The sequence below is a fragment of the Melanerpes formicivorus genome, unplaced genomic scaffold (genome assembly GCF_026170545.1).
Source record: "Melanerpes formicivorus ecotype bairdi unplaced genomic scaffold, bMelFor1.0.p_v2 SCAF_80, whole genome shotgun sequence".
Classification (NCBI taxonomy): Eukaryota; Metazoa; Chordata; class Aves; order Piciformes; family Picidae; genus Melanerpes; species Melanerpes formicivorus.
In genome coordinates this window covers 1,194,185-1,210,738 of record NW_027142432.1, presented here as the reverse complement: position 1 = coordinate 1,210,738, position 16,554 = coordinate 1,194,185, and the positions used below count along the sequence as shown (strand labels likewise).

The following is a 16,554-nucleotide window of genomic DNA, read 5'->3' as shown; positions in this document are numbered from 1 at the left end:
GGAGCTGAGTGGGGATAGGCTGTGGGAAAGGGGAGTTGTAACATTCACCTATGCCTGAAGAGGGAGCCACAGGCTCCGCAGGTCTGGGCCCCTTGGCTCCCCTTGCAGCCCTGGTCCTGCTCTCAACTGCTCTGTTAGTTTGTATCTCAGCTCATGGTGCTGGAACCAGCTGGGCCTGCACCACAATATTTGTCACAGGTCTTGAACACCACCACAGCATTCAGTTCAGTTTCTGCCTGTGTGATGTCTCTGTAATCATTGGCTGTGATTGGAAATTCTCTGTGCCAATAACTCCTCACCAGGATGTGTCTTTGCTCACATGTTGTATGGTTAGCTACACCCTACACCCATTGGACAGAATTTCACTGCAACCCAACTACTCCTCCAGCACCCTGATTCCATCAGCCTGCTACAACCACCAGGAGAAGCAGGACAAAAGACTCTGCCCAGAGTCCACCATGACACTGAAGAAATCCATTGAGTGCTAAAAGGAATCAAGAGGAGTGGAGAACACTGGTGGTGGAAGTCCTGTTTGGATGGTGTCCAGCAGCAGCTGGGACACTGCCCCTGGTGTCACAGCCACTGTGATTTTCCTGCCTGCTCTGCTCTGTGCTTGCTGTTCCACATTGGTTTGTAGTTAGGGTTAGGAGGATGGCCAAGCAAGTCACACTGCTGCAGACATTTCCCATCATCAATGTTTCCTGTGTGCTTTGTGTCACTGAATGACATTGAAGAAGACTTTGGAGGCTAAGGAACCACCAAATTACCATCTCATTTTGATTGGTTGATGACATTCTCTGTTGAGAGGTACAGAGACAAGAGGCAACCACACAGCCACTATCTGGCTGAGAGAAATGCACTCAAGTCACAGAGCAGATTGTGCTGGCACAGTCCCCCTGTCACCGGAGACCTACTCAAGACCTGATGGGATTCCCCCTTCCTCCTTGCCTAGGCCATGAGCTAGCCCAGAGTAAGCCAGGGATGGATCAGGACAGACAGAAATAGAGCACTGAGAGGTGTCCTTGGTGTGCTGCACCCTCACTCTCCCAGCCTTGCACTGCTCTCCCTGTGGCTTGAGTGTTTGTCACCTCCTGCCAGCTCAGTGCATCTGTGCTTGGATCACAGCCAACAGGGAGCTGATAGAAAACTCTGAAAGTCAAAAACCTTCAGGGTCTGTGCAAGTGGCAAAAGATCCCAGGATGATTCAGCATCCAAGGTTCTCCAGATCAGAGAAACACCTGATGAAAGTCAATGATCTCCCCCTCTAAAAACAGTGAGCCTAAAGCCAGGGCCTTGGAGCTCTCCTGGATCACAGCAGCTGTGTCCAGCATCTCCCCCAGTCAGATATCTCCCAGGCACAACCTGCACCAAGGGCCAGCACCAAGTCAGACTTCTCCAGGCTCAGGTCTTGCACCCTAAGAATTTTGAAGCTTTGTGAGGGTTTGCCCTGAGCTCCAGCAGAAGGAAACTGAACTCCAGGACACCCTCTGCCAACCACCTCTCCACCTCTCTGTGTTTTTCACAGACACCTTTGCTGTCACCAGGGACAAGGTATCTATCATGCACGGAACCCATTCAGCTCTGTCCTTGTGTCTGTGTGCTTGGTTCTTCTCTCCAGGCACAGCCACAGAAATAGATTTGAATTCAGGATCCCTTGCAGTCACTCAGGGTCAGCCTTGTCCTTATCCACTCTGTCATTCAGAGGCTCTTGGATCAGAATACATTCTGCTGAATCACCTTGTAATCCCCAGGTGGGCAGTGACAGCAATGGGGAGGTTGGAGAGGGTGAGGAGCAAAGTTGTCCATTCAATGTCAGACTGAAGGACAGATGTTCCTGCAAGTGCAGATGTCCTGCTGAGACAGCCTGGGTCAGTGTCACTTGGGGAATTATCATCTCTTCTCTAAACTGAAATGGAGTAAAATATTTTATCTTTGGCATAAAAAAAATTGAGCTTTGTGAGGTGCACTTTGAAATCCTGAAGAAGATTGCAGAGACACAAACATCTCCTGAGGGCACTTGGGACTCATTGCAGGAACCTCAGGTACTGAGAGAAGACTGAAGAAACTTCTTCAGAAGTCAGAAGGAAAACACAAAGTACCTTGAAGCACTGATTGGCCCCACTGAGGCTCATTACCAACAAAGCCTCCCAAGGGCTCCTTAGAGCAGCTCAGTGGAGGCCATGATTGCAGCAGACAAAGGCAGAGTGCAGGAGAGCAAACTCTGGGTTTGGTTTATGGAGCAGGAAGGCCAAACCCTGACCACAGTGCCTGGGCAGGCAGATCCTGTCCCTCATTTATGGGTCAAGGCTCCTCAGGTGCTGTGGGGTGTGGGATTTGTGATGCTGAGTGAAGGACAAGCGGATGAGAGTCCCCAGCCTTCCTGGGGCTGTTTAAGGAGGCTCTGAGGACCCCCTGGTGCCTTAGGAAGTCTCCTCACAGCACTTGGTGGTGGATGATTGCCACAGCCAAGAAGGCAAAGCCTTGGGTTCTCCTGATGACTTCCAGCCTTGCCAATGCCCACTGCCATCCCCACCACAGGTTGTCCTACACTGTCCCCCACCTGGGTTTGGTTTCTGCAGCAGAAAGGCCAAACCCTGACCTCAGAGCCTGGCAGTCAATTGCAGAGTCTCAAGCTAAAATTTCACTTCCCTGGCCTTGGTGGCAGAGGCAACTGCCATAGACAGAAGGAGAAAGACCTCAGTGCTGTTGAGCTTTCAGCCTTGCAGGTAGTGCTACACTGCCCCATGCCTGCAGCTCTTTCCCTTCATGCTCTTGACACCCGTCTTGCTTTCCTTGCAGCTCTCACCATGACATTTCTGTACCCTCCTGTGGCAATGCCAGCGATGAGCAGTGTGAGCAATCTCGCAGTGTAGGCCTAGAGCCTGACATGGTGATATGCCATGCTCAGCACAAGTGCAGAAGTGGCTAGCAATGTAGTAAAACAGTGCTGTGCCTGCAGCATGTAACTAAAGCAGGGCACTGGTAGCTATAAACACAGAGAATTATCTGGGAATAACAGGACACATGCCTGCATCAACAACCTCGTGTGCCAATAATCTATAACAGTACAATGTGTGGTCACTCGTAGGGAACCAATGAAGCGATGCCAACGATGCTCTCTGAGTCTATATAAGCTGTAGAAGTTCCCTTAATAAATGAACAATACTAGATCATACTGCTCATCTGTATTGACTCCATTCTATGTCACTGTGACCGTTTGAGGCTGTGCCTTTAAGAGAGGGACAGTGCTGGGACACTCTGGCTGAATGTTTTGGAATAATAAGGAAAACAATCAGATATTCTAAACGAATTTCATTGGCAGATTGGTAGAGTGCAACTTTAAGTTTTGAGTTCAGTTGGAATCTTTCTCAGTTTTTCTCTGTCCTGCTTTTCCAGCCTGTCTGCTTCTGAGCAGCTGGAGTTCTGACCTTGGATAAAGATAAGCACTAATCCTACTAATAGGCCTACTAAAATTCTTCTCTCTTAATAACTGCCTTTTTCTCTCTTTCTAACCCTTTTTGGGAAAAAAGGGAGGGAGGGGGAGAGAGTGGGGCACAGGGGGGGAACCCTTCTCTGTCCGGAGGAGGGAATTTCGTTCCTGTATTCTTTTTTTTTTTCCTTGCTGTATATTTCTGTATATATATTGTAAATACTGTATATATTGTGTATATTTAACCTGCCTTTCCACATTGCTTGTAAAATATAGCATTCCTTCCGCTTCTCTGGCTGAGTTAGCTGTGGGTTTTTTCCTCTTTGTGGGGGAGAGAAAGCTAGGCCTTCTCTCTCAACCCACTACAGTCACCGACAGCTTGGAAGGTTCAGAGTGGAGATGAGGCCAAAGAAATGTCCCTCAAAGGGCAGAGCTGCTATGCATGAGGCCATCCAGAGGTGTCAGGAAATGGCAGGGAGAGCTGAGACAGCTCAGGGAAGGGATGGAAATGGCAGGGGGAGAGCTGGGTGGGTGCAACCATTTTAGGCTGTGCCTTTAAGAAAGGGACAGTGCTGGAACCCTCTGGCTGAATATTTTGAAAACATTCAGATATTCTAAATTAATTTCATTGGTAGATTGGTAGAATGCAACTTTAAGTTTCAGTTCTGCTTGAGTCTCTCCATCAGTTCCAGTCTGTTCTGTCTCTTCAGCCTGTCTGCTTCTGAGCAACAGTGGCAGGACCTGTTAACCTTGAGATAAGAAAACTAATCCTTGCATGCGCTTTTGAGCCTAACAAGAATTTCCTCCTTAATAATTACCTTTTCTCTCTCTCTAACCCTCTTGGGAAAAAAGGGAGGTAGGGGGAGAGAGGGGGTACAGGGGGGGAACCCTTCTCTGTCCAGAGGAGGGAGTTTTGTTCTGTATTACTTTCTTTGCTGTGTATTTCTGTATATATTGTAAATACTGTATATTGTGTATATATAACCTGCATTTCATCCTGCTTGTAAATACAGATTTAATTCGTCTTGCTTCTCCGACTGAGTCAGCTGTGGTTTCTGTCTTTGTGGGGGAGGGAGAACTGAACCTTCTCTCACCACCACAGGGTTAAAAAGATCAAATTTGTAATGGGATAAGGGCCAGAATGTACTACAATGGGGCCAGGGGATCCCAACTGTGCTAGATCAGGGTCTGTACTGGAAGGGAACCAAGGGATTAAGTTTAGAATAAGCCTTGCCCAGTTTATACTGGTAGGAGATAAGGGCATCCAGTTCATAGTGGGACAAGGCCTAAGGTGTACTTGGAGGGGTAAAAGGGAGCTGGTTTAGACTGGGACAGGGCCCACACTGTACTGGGAGGGCATTAGGTGTCCAAACTGTACTGGAATGGATGCAGTCAGTCCTGGGGGAAGCCAGGGAATGCCTTTTGTACTGGGATGGGACCCACACTGTAGTAGGAGAGGGCAAGACAATCCAGTTTATTCTGGAAGGAGGCCACAGCTATGCTGGGAAGAGTTCAGGGTATGTAGTTTTTACTGGGAAGGGGCACAGTCTGTACTGGGAAGGTGGTCATGTTACTGACTTTGCAGTTGGAGAGATTCATTTGATACTGGAACCTATGCAGGGCTTCCAGTTTATTCTGGGATGAGTCTCACACTGTACTGGGATGGGATCAGGAAAATTAGTTTATACTGGGACAAGGACAAGTTTGTATGTGGAAGGCTTAAAGGGACCCAGGTGAGGTGAGGCTCAGTTTCTAGAGGGATGGGATCAGGGTATCCAGTTTGTACTGTGATGTGGCCATTCTGGACTGGGAGGGTCAGAGTATGAAATTTATGCTGGGACAGGTGGAGCTGATATGGGAGAGAATCAGGATCAGTTTGTACTGGGGTGAGGAGCAAGTTTGACAAGAAGGTGTTCAGGAGATCAAATTGGCAAAGGAAGGTGCCAGCCTATATTAGGAGGGGACCAGGGGTCCAGGGAGTGCTGGTGCTCCCTGGCAGTGAGGCTGTGCTGGGACTCTTTTCTATGCCAACTCTGCATGCAGGAATTGTCCCTAAAGCTCTGGGAAAGGTCCTTCATTTTGTTTAACCAAAGAAGGAGCAGAGGTCCTGTTACATGAATTCTCAAAGAGAAAAGCAAAGCAGACAGTGAATTAGAAAGGTGATGACAAAGAGGAAAACATCCACCCCTACCACCAAAAGATATAGAAGCCAGGCTGGGCCTGCACTGAGTGACATCAGAACTGCTCTGCAGGAGAAGACAAAGAGTTTATTGCTTCTGAAAGCATCCAGGGATCAGTTTGCTCAGGGCAGCCTTGATCTCCTGGCTCCTCAGGCTGTAGATGAGAGGGTTCACTGCTGGAGGCAACACTGAGTATAGAACTGACAAAACCAGGTTGCAGGATGTAGAGGAGATGGAAGGGGTCTTCAGGTAAGAAAAGATACCAGTGCTGACAAACAGTGAGACAACACTCAGGTGAGGGAGGCAGGTGGCAAAGGCTTTGTGGCGTCCCTGCTGAGAGGGGATCCTCAGCACTGCCCTGAAGATCTTCACATAGGACACCACAATGAACACAAAACAAACAAACACAAAACAGCCACTGGCTACAAGAAGCCAAAGTTCTCTGAGGTAGGACGTGGAGCAGGAGAGTTTGAGGATCTCGGGCACTTCACAGAAGAACTGCTCCACAGTATTGCCCTGGCAGAGGGGCAGGGAAAATGTATTGGCTGTGTGCAGCAGAGCGTAGAAGAAACAAGTACCCCAGGCAGCTGCTGCCATGTGAACACAAACTCTGCTGCCCAGGAGGGTCTCATAGTGCAGGGGTCTGCAGATGGCAACATAGCGATCGTAGGACATGGTGGTGAGGAGAGAAAACTCTGCTGAAATGAAAAAGAGAATGAGAAAGGCCTGAGCAATACATCCTGCATAGGAGATGTCCCTGGTGTCCCTCAGGGAATTGTCCATGGATTTGGGAACAGTGGTGGAGATGGCACCCAGGTCAAGGAGGGCAAGGTTGAGGAGGAAGAAGTACATGGGGGTGTGGAGGTGGTGGTCCCAGGCTATGGTGGTGATGATGAGGCCATTACCCAGCAGGGCAGCCAGGTAGATGGCCAGGAAGAGCCAGAAGTGCAGGAGCTGCAGCTGCCTTGTGCCTGGGAATGGCAGGAGGAGGAAGTGGGTGATGGAGCTGCTGTTGGCCATCTGCTGCCTCTGGCCATGGAGACCTGTCCAAGGAGGGAAAGGCAGTGACAAGTTAGGGCACACTTCTCTCAGCCTCATTGTAACTGCTGTCCCTGAGCTGCATGAGGAATGGATCAGCTCATTTCCCATAACTACCAACCAGGGATGGTTCATCACAGCTTTAAACACAGCAGGGACCCAGAATTGCCATGAAGATTCCTCTGGTGTCAGAACAGAAAGTGACCAACAGCCCAATCCCAGGGAATGAGAGTCCCATGGAGAGGTAGAGAAACAGGGAACAGCTCTGCAGTGCTGCAGAGACAGTGAAGGGAAGAGAGAAAGGCAGAGGGGCTGGGGGTGAAGCCTTCTCCTTCCCCAGCTCTGCTCACTGCTGCTCACAGGATGGAGCTGAAGAGCTTTTGTCATCCTTTTGTGTGCACACTCCAGGAGCCTTCAGATGAATGTCAGCTGCCAAGGTTGTGACTCCTGACCTGGAGTCCCTAGCTTTGAGGGCACTGCTGGGCCTCTGCTGGGTAGAAGAGGAGAGCAAAAGGTTGCATTAGGAAATGTGTCTGCAGTGCAGAGAATGGCACAGAGGTGCCTGATCCCCCTTGCCAGGGCATCTCTGACAGAAGATCCCTCTCTGCCTGCAGCCCATGTCCCTGCTGCTGGCAGCTGTCCCTGCCAGGAGCTGCTTCTCTGTTCCTAGCTTTCCTCCCTGTCCCTGCTGACAGAGCCCATCCCACCTCCTGTGTGCTGAGCTCTGCCCTTCAGACCCCTCCCAGCAGCAGGACACTGCCCAGGGGCAGCTCTGGGTGTGCAGGGGCTCAGGAAAAGCTCAGACAAAGGCTAATGAGACCTCAGATTCTTATGAACAGCAGTGAAATTCTAGTCTCACACTGCCCTCCCAGCACACCAAGGGGATCAACATTCAAAGCCAAGACTCCTTCCCTTCCAGCAAAATCCTGCCTTGATGCTCTTATGGAAAACCCCCTCAGAAATGCCCAGAGGTGAGCCAGGACTGTGAGCAGCTCTGGCCAGCACAGTTCTCTCCCCACAGCAGAAGGACCCTGCCCTGCCCTGCTGTGCCAGGGCTGTCTCCTGCCACTCACAGCTTCTCCCCACAACACTGTGTGGAGCTCCCTGGGCAGCCTCAGTGCTGAGCCTGGCAGGCAGCACAGTCCCTGACCCAGCACACAGCCCCTGGGCTGCAGGGACCCTGCTCTGAAGGACAGCCCTCACCACCCCTGCCTGCACCCCAGGGCTCCACAGCTCTTCAGAAAAGCCTGAAAAGAGCCTCTGCACAGGAAGATTTCCTTCCAGCCCCCACCAGCTGTGGCTCTGCCAGCTTTAGGAGATGCCTCCAGGAGCTGCACCTGCACTGCCCTGCCCCCACAGACTCACCGTGTCAGTGCCTGCAGTGACTTCTCCTCCTGTCAGCTCTCAGTCACCCTCCTGGACACCTCCAAGCTCTCTTTGCCTTCTTCATCTCGCTGAGATCCACTGGCAGTGCCCTCAGCCCTGCTGTGCAGAGCAGAGGAGCTGCTCTGGGGCACAGCTGACACTTTTCATTGCTGCCTACTTTCCAGCAGCTCCCTCCAGCCACAGAGCTCAGCCCAGCTGAGCAGCAGAGGACCAACCCAAGGGCATTTTAATGACCCTCTGGTGGCTTTGGTGCCATGTAAACATCAGAGACTGAGAGGGAGATGATGAAACCTCTCCAGAAGCTTAAGTCACTTTCAAACTCTGAAGTTTCTTCTCTTGTTGATGGGTCCCAGTGAGGACACTGCTGGGAAAGTGTCTCCAGGCTGTGGTTGGAGCAGAGAACTGGAGGCAGTGCTGAGAGGTCAGGACAAGCAGAGGAAGATGTCTCTGATGCTGAGCAAACCTGGAGGTGTTTCATTAATGCAAAGGGTCAAGCCCTGACCCCTGGCCCCTGGACAGGCAGATCCTGTCCCTCACTCACTCCTCAGGGGGATTCCTGGAGCAGTGGGATGTGAAGAGGACCAATGCCAAGGGCGGGATTATGTCACAACCCCTCCCAGGCTCCTGAGGCTGGACAAGGAGGCAATGAGGCCCCAGGGCTGGAAGGAGGAGTTGTCTCCTCAGAGGCATCAGTGGCACAGACCACAGCCAGAACCAAAGGCAGGAAGAGCTTGGCTCTGCCAGGAGCCTTTCAGCTCTTCCACAGCCCTCTGTCATCTGCCCCTCAGGCTGTCCTCTGCTGCTGCATCAGCTGAGCCTCTTTCCCTGCAGGCTGTAGTCACCCAGCCAGCTGCCCCACCTTGCTGGCACCTTCCTTTGCTGCTCTCTCTCCATCCTCCCTGGCTCTTCCTTGAAATTTCAAGTCTTGAGCTGGTCCAGGGTGCTGCTGAGTGACATCCTGCCCCACAGCACTGCCCTGGCAGTGACATTTCTTTCTCCTCATCTCCAGTCTGGACCTCCCCAGCTCCACTTTGTGGCTTTATTTCTTTCTCATTCTGCTCTTCACTAGTCAGGGAATCTTCACATGTCTCCAAGCACTCTCAAGTTACTCCTCTGCCTTCTCATTCTCCACAGCACTGGGCTCAGGGGCTTCAGCCACTACCTAGTGGTCATATGTCAGATGCCTCCAAATCCCTGCTCAAAGGACAGTGGCTTTAAGCTGAAAGAAGGCAGAGCTAGATCAGACATAAGGAGGAAATATTTTGTGGTGAGGGTGGCAGGACACTGGAAAAGGTTACCCAGAGAAAGGGAGAAGAGAAGGTTCTGAGGAGACTTTGTTGTGGCCTTCCAGTATCTGAAAGGGGCTCCAAGAAAGCTGGGGAGGGACTTTTGAGGGTGTCAGGGAGTGATAGGATTGGAGGGGAATGGAACAAAACTAGAAATGGGTAGATTCAGATTGGATGCTAGGAAGAAGTTCTTCCCCATGTGGGTGGTGAGACACTGGCACAGGTTGCCCAGGGAGGTGGTGAAAGCCTCATCCCTAGAGGTTTTTAAGGCCTCCAGGGCTCTGAGCAACCTGCTCTAGTGTGAGGTGTCCCTGCCCATGGCAGGGGGTTGGAGCTGGCTGATCCTTGTGGTCCCTTCCAACCCTAACAATTCTGTGATTCCTCATCCCTTGAAGTGTCCAGGATCAGGAACTCTGAGCAACCTAAACTGGTGGAAGATATCCATCCTCATGGTCATGGGTTTGGATTAGTTGCTCTTTTAGGTCCCTTCCATCCAGGATTCTTTAACTCTAATATCCACAAGTCCTTCTCCACAGGGCTACAGATACCTACAGACACCATGGAGGTGTTTTCACCTCCCTTAGTCCCCAACAGCCTGACAACAAAGAAAGAGTTGCCATGTTTAGGACATCAATGGCCAGGGCTTTGGAGAAACAAGTCAGAGCCCAAGTTCACCTCACTCAGAACAGGAAAGCTGCAGTGAGTTCGACTGAAGCAGGAGGATGATTTGACACAGGTAAAGAAGCTGATGGACTTCAGCAAGGTGTAACAGAGATGCAAACAGGTTCAGTTTGGTGTCAAGGTTCACTCTGACACAGCATGGATGAAATACACAAAATTCTCTGGATTTGGGGTGGGATTAGAATGACTGTGACAGGAAAATCTCCTCGGGGCTGGGCTGGAATGATCTTGCAGGGAGATTGGGAGTGAAGGGGGTAAGAGAAGCTCTCCTGTTGAGTCACAGCATTCAGCATGGACCCTCCTCTGCAGAGAGAAGTGTAAGTGGGTTTAGACCCAATCCTAGTGCCAGACTTGGTTCCTGGTTTATGACTCAGAGTTTGGGTGCAGGGATTTCAGGGGCAGAGCTTTCCCAAGGCACTCTGGCTCCTGCAGAACTTGAAGGCAGCAGCAGCAGTTTAAAACTCCTTCAGCACTTCTGGAGAATCATGAACTCGGGCTGTGGGATTTTACAGCAGCACTGAAGTCAAACCCCAACAGCCCTGTGTCCTAGCTGTGCTGTGAGACCCCAGCCTGCCTTTTAATCAGGGCATTGGTCCTGAGGATAAGATATGGAACACTGCGCTGGGTTATGCTCATCCTGAAAGTAGGGGGGGAGGGGTTCTGAGAGCTCTTCCCTTCTGCAGGTGGGTTTTCTCCCCAGGAAACTGGGTTAGTCTGTTCCACTCCCCCTCCCTGTCCAAGCCTATAAAGGGGAGAGTACAGCAACCATTTGGGGCTCTTTTGCTTCTGCCTCACCAGGAAGAGAGCACTAAGAGAGTTGCTGCTGGCTTCCTGCTTCTCTGCCATGTGGTCAGGCCTGGTCTTTCTCCCTGCTGCATCCACGTTTCTTCAAAGGACTCATGGACTTGTTCCTTACCCTTGTGAACTCTTCCTGTTATTGATATATATATATATATGTATGTATACATGTCTATATATAGTGTAAAGAAAATTTTTACCTCTCTACTTTCAATCTGACTCCAAATTATTTCTCATTAGATTTATCTCCTCCCTTTTTTCCTTATCTCACTTTCTTTTTTTTTCCCTTCCCTTCCCTTCCCTTCCCTTCCCTTCCCTTCCCTTCCCTTCCCTTCCCTTCCCTTCCCTTCTCTTCCCTTCCCTTCCCTTCCCTTCCCTTCCCTTCCCTTCCCTTCCCTTCCCTTCCCTTCCCTTCCCTTCCCTTCCCTTCCCTTCCCTTCCCTTCCCTTCCCTTCCCTTCCCTTCCCTTCCCTTCCCTTCCCTTCCCTTCCCTTCCCTTCCCTTCCCTTCCCTCTCCCTATTCTTTCCCCTTCCCTTTTTCTCTCAAACAGGAAAGAAGAAGGGGGAGTGGGGGAGGGATTCTCAGCCTTGCCCCCATCTGAGTACTTAAATCCCAGTTAAGGCTCAAACCACCACACTGCAGCAGCTGTTATCTAGACAAGGCCACAGGTTCCACCTTGGAGAGTGCTGCAATGCAAGCTGGGGCTCCCTGTGTGACTGCACACAGAGATGATGGAATGCATTGAGAGTTTTGTGGCTCTGCTGCTGGACAGCGCCCCCGAGGATGAGTGAGGCAGCAGTTCAGAGCCAGAAGAGCATGCATACCCCCCATAACTCTGGAACAGTGCTGACAGGAGTTGAATGTGCTGTAGGCATGGCAGCTGGCTGAGGAACTGTGACCACCTCTGAGACTGGAAAGGCAATAAAGCTGCAAGGGTAACAGAGAAGTTTGGAGCTCCCCCAGCTTTTGAGACCTTCAGAGCCTGGGAGATGTTGCTGGCAGCCATGGTGGTGACTTTCTCTTTGCTTTTGTTATTTCTTACTTTCCCTCCTTTTCTGTATTTCCTGCCCATGCAGGTGAAGCACAAGCCAGGTGCTTTTCTCAACCAGCTACTTGGTTCCTTCTTGGTTTCATTTGCAGGGTCTGTAAACCTCCTGCTCTGCAGATGTGGATCAGGATGCTAAGGCTAAATGGAGGGAGATGACCACTCCCCTGGTGTAGGTAACCCACACTGCTCCTAATGCAGCCCCAGATGTACCTGGCCTTGTTCATGGTGAGCATTCACTGGTGGCTCCTCTTGTACCCCTGGCAGTGCCCAGGTCCATGTCTTCAGGGTCCCTACTCAGCCAGTCAGGTCCCAGCCTACCCTGACAGGTGGGCTGCTGCTTCTTCCCAGGAAAGAAACAGGACAAGCTGCAGTGATCAGTTACAGGCACAGCCAGGGAAGTGACCTCTTTATGCAGGACCAGCTGCTTGATTCCCATTTCCCTCTCTTTTCCCATTCTTGTTCCCCCATAAACCACCCTGACCCCACTTTATCCCTTCCTTGCATCTTTTCCTAGACAGCCCATGGTAAGTCTTGCAAGCCCCAAAGACACTTTCTACCTTCCCATTACCGATCTCAGGCTGTTCAGGCATATTGTTCCCATCGTCCATTGGCCAGGCCATCATGGGAGCCTCTTCTACCGATATACTTGGGGAAACATTCACAATAGTTGAAAATGTCTTTGAATTGATACATTATTATTACTACTATTAAATAATAATAATAATAATAATAATAATAATAATAATAATAATAATAACAACAACACTGTAAAACCTTGGCAACTCATGGCCAAGACATAGTAATTATTTCTTTTTTGTGAAGGTGTTGGGGACCAGGTCAGAAGAGAACAGCCCCATGGTGCATGTAACTCTCTGCAGTCCATGGAGAACAAGCTTGGGATATTAGGATCAATGAATCATGGAATGGTTTGGAAGGGATGGAAAAGAGCTCTAGTTCAGCCATCCAGCCATGGCAGGGATATCTTGCACTAATTCAGGTTGAATAAGCATCCTGACCTTGGACAATTCCAGGGATGGGATCTCCCCTTCTCTGGGCAACCTGTTCCAGTGCCCTCTACCTTCACTGTAAAATATTTCTTCCTTATATCCAATCTCAGCCTCCCCTGTTTCAGTTCAAAGCCACTGCTCTTTGACCAGACACTACAGCACTTGCTAAAACTTCTCTTTCTTAGCCTGTGACCACTGCATTTCCATATGCAAACACCTTGGAGAGTGCCCAGAGGTCTCCCAAGATGGGAGCAAATGATAGAGCTGAAGGCCATGGGTTCAGTGGTGTGGAAACTGAGGACAGTAGAGAGGCAGCCTGAGAGTGTGTGAGGAGTGCTTTGAAACTCCTTCACAGTGACCAACTGCAAGAGCAAGAAACAAAGCCATGAGATGCACCTGGGCAGGTCCAGACTGGATATGAAGAGAAAGAAATGTCATTGCCAGGACAGTGCTGTGGGGCAAGACATTCCCCAGCAGGAGCCTGGAGCACTCCAAGGCTTGAAGTTTCAAGGAACAACCAGGGAGGATGGAGAGAGAGCAGCAAAGGGAGGTGCCAGCAAGGTGGGGCAGCTGGCTGGGTGACTACAGCCTGCAGGGAAAGAGGCTCAGCTGATGCAGCAGCAGAGGAAAGCTTGTGGGGCAGATGACAGAGGGCTGTGGAAGAGCTGAAAGGCTCCTGGCAGAGCCAAGCTCTTCCTGCCTTTGGTTCTGGCTGTGGTCTGTGCCACTGATGCCCCTGAGGAGACAACTCCTCCTTCCAGCCCTGGGGCTTCATTGCCTCCTTGATTGTTTCCTTGTCCTTCCTTAGGAGGCTGAAAGGGATTGTGCCATAGTCCTGCCCTTGGCATTGGTTCTGTCTGTATCTTAATGTGCCAAGAAGAGCTCTGAGGGGTGAGTGAGGGACAGGAGCTCCCTTACCAGCGTCTGTGGGTCAGGGTTTGACCCTTTGTATTAATGGAAACACCTCCAGGTTTAGTCAGCATCAGAGACATCTTCCTCTGCTTGTCCTGACCTATCAGCACTGCCTCCAGTTCTCTGCTCTAACCACAGCCTGGAGATACTTTCCCAATAGTGTCCCTGACTATTAACACTATGGGAAACTTCTGGATGCAATATTCCAGGTGTGGCCTCACCACAGCAGAGTAAAGGGGGAGGACAATCTCCCTCTATCTGCTGGACAGCTTTCTCTGAATGCACCCCAGCATCCCATTGGCCTACTTGTGCACCAGGGCACATTGCTGTCCAATACAGAACTTGTTATCCACAAAGACTCTCAGGTCTCCTCTCCAGCAGATCACCTTCCAGCCTATACAGCTGCAGTTTATTCTTCCTTCCCAGATGCAGAACTGAGCAGGATCATTGGACAAGATGATGTGCAAGGATCTCTTCCACAAGTGTACAAGGACAGATACAACAGGTCCTCTGCTGAAGGCTTCTCCGCTCAAACCCTTGGTAGGAAATCTCCCAGATGGATCTGGTGAAACTTTGATCTGCTCAGGCTCTGGCCACAAGGAGGCTGAGGGCTGAGCGTGCAATCCTGTGCTCAGTTGTGTCTCAGGAACTCACCATTCAGTAGGAAGCCAAGGACTGGGAAGGGGGAGGTGAGGCCACTTCTGCCTCCTGAGAGGATTGGCCAACAGCAGGAACACAGCTGGGAAAGGGACTGTGAGGTCAGTTGTGTCTGCAGGAGCTGATAATGCAGCCCTGGGCTCATGGCTGGCAGATGGTCACAGTGATCTGGGAGATGCCCTCTGCCAAAGGGCCTGGGCTGACTGCAGGAAGGGGCTGATGGGTTGGTTGCTGTGTCTCTGCTGCCTGAGTACCTGATGGGACAGCAGCAGGCACAGGGCTTGGTGCTGTCTAGCCAAGAAACTGCAAGGCCAGCAGCCTTGGGAGCTCCTGGTGAGGTAGGAAAGAGCAGGAGAGAGGAACACTGCCACATTGTGCAGCCTGGCCATGAGGAGCAAGAAACCTCTCTCAAAGGGTAGTGCTGTGGCCTGGGAAGTTCTCCAGAAGGAGTCTGGGGTCAGTCCTTCTCTTTGTGTCCCAAGGAGCAGAGTGTGAGTGTGGGCAGGTGTCAGTGAAGGCATGGAAAGGCCAAGGTGGGGAAGTGAGATGAGTGTCTGCAGCCTGCAGGGCAGGAGAAGCAGCTGTGAGACAGTGCAGGACAAAGCTGTGGGAGAGCTGGCAAAGGGCAATGGCAGTGGTGGGAGTGATGAAGAGAAGCCAAGGCTGTGCCCTCTTGACTCTGGCAATTCTCTGCCCCTGAGGCCTGTGAGAAGATATTGTCCTAGGGCACTGGGAGGGCCTCACTGCCTCTTTCCACAGCCCCAGGAAGGCTGGGGACTGTCAGGCTCTTGTCCTCCACCCAGCATCACAAACCCTACAGGGATCCTACAGGAAGGCTGAAGAGGAACTTTTCATGAGGGTGTCTGGTGACAGGACAGGAGGGAAAGGTTTGAAGGTGAGGAAAAGGAGGTTTAGACTGGGTCTTAGGAAGAAGTTCTTCAGTATGAGGGTTGTGGGACTCTGGAATAGGCTGCCCAGGTAGGATGCCCTCTCCTAAGGGTGTTGAAGGCCAGGCTGGGTGAGGCCTTGAGCAGAGGTTGGAGCAGAGGAGCTCTGAGGTCCCTTCCAACCTAGGCCATGCTATGCTGCTATGAAACCCACACCCCACCCCCACTGCACCTGAAGAGCCTTGACCCACACATGAGGGACAGGATCTGCCTGCCCAGGGGCTGTGCTCAGGCCTTGGCCTTTGTGCTCCACAAACCAGAGCCAGAGTTTGCTCTCCTGCATTTTGCCTTTGTCTGCTGCAATCACAGCCTCTCCTGAGCTGCTCTAACGAGTCCCTGGGGAGGCTTTGGCAGTAACAAGCCTCAGTGGGGCCAATCAATGCTTCAAGGTACTTGTGTTTTGCTTCTTCCTTCTTGCCCAGTTTCTTCACTCTTCTCTCAGTACCTGAGGTTCATGGAATGATTCCCAAGTGCCCTGAGGAGCTCTTTGTGTCTTCATTGTTTACTTCAAGAGTTCAAAGTGCACCTCACAAAGCTCAGATTTTGATGGCAAACTATTTGATTCTTTCTCAGATGAGGGCAGAGGTGACAGCAGCATCCACCAAGCCAGAATGATGCAAGGTGTCTGCTCAGGAGGTCTGGACTGGGAGGAGAAGCTGTCCTTTGAGGGCTGACACTGAGTGGACAACTTTGCTCCTCACCCTCCCCAACCTCCCCATTGCTGTCCCTGCCCACCTGGGCCTTACATCCCTGCTCCTTGCATCAGACTTCTCCACTGCTCTCTGCAGCTGGAGCTCACAGCTCCATGGCACAGCTGCCCCCTGCTTTCATTAGAGAACTGCCTGCACACAGCCACAGAAGAATTGTTGCTCTTTGGAAGCTAAGCAAAGCCAAGGCTGAGAAAGTTGCCTCAGCAATCCAAGGCCTCTGGAACCATCTGCTCAGCACAAGCTGTCTCTCAGCAGCTTGCCTGTCCACATGGATGAGGCAAAGCCAACAAGTTCTGCCATGGCTGTGATTTCTCAGCCAGTCAAGAGTTCTTGAGAGTGAGAAGCAGATGAAAAGGTTGGATCCTAGCAGCCCTTCCTCATGAATAAATCCTGAATTCAAATCTATTCCTATGGCTGTGCCTGGAGAGCAGCACCAAACACACAGACACAGGGACAGAGCTGGCTGCCTCCAG

At 51.1% G+C, this 16,554-nt stretch overlaps 2 protein-coding genes across 2 annotated transcripts in view; both read right to left on the bottom strand.

The window, feature by feature from the left end:
- LOC137454425 (zinc finger protein 135-like) overlaps nucleotides 1-16,554 on the bottom strand; it is a 92,713-nt gene that overhangs the window by 65,557 nt on the left and 10,602 nt on the right. The gene's annotated exons all lie outside the window — the stretch shown is intronic.
- LOC137454359 (olfactory receptor 14A16-like) lies at nucleotides 5,722-6,630 on the bottom strand (the record flags this gene model as incomplete). The annotated part of the gene is made up of 1 exon (XM_068164407.1): nucleotides 5,722-6,630. A coding segment is annotated over exon 1 (909 nt), but the record flags the coding sequence as incomplete, so codon positions are not given.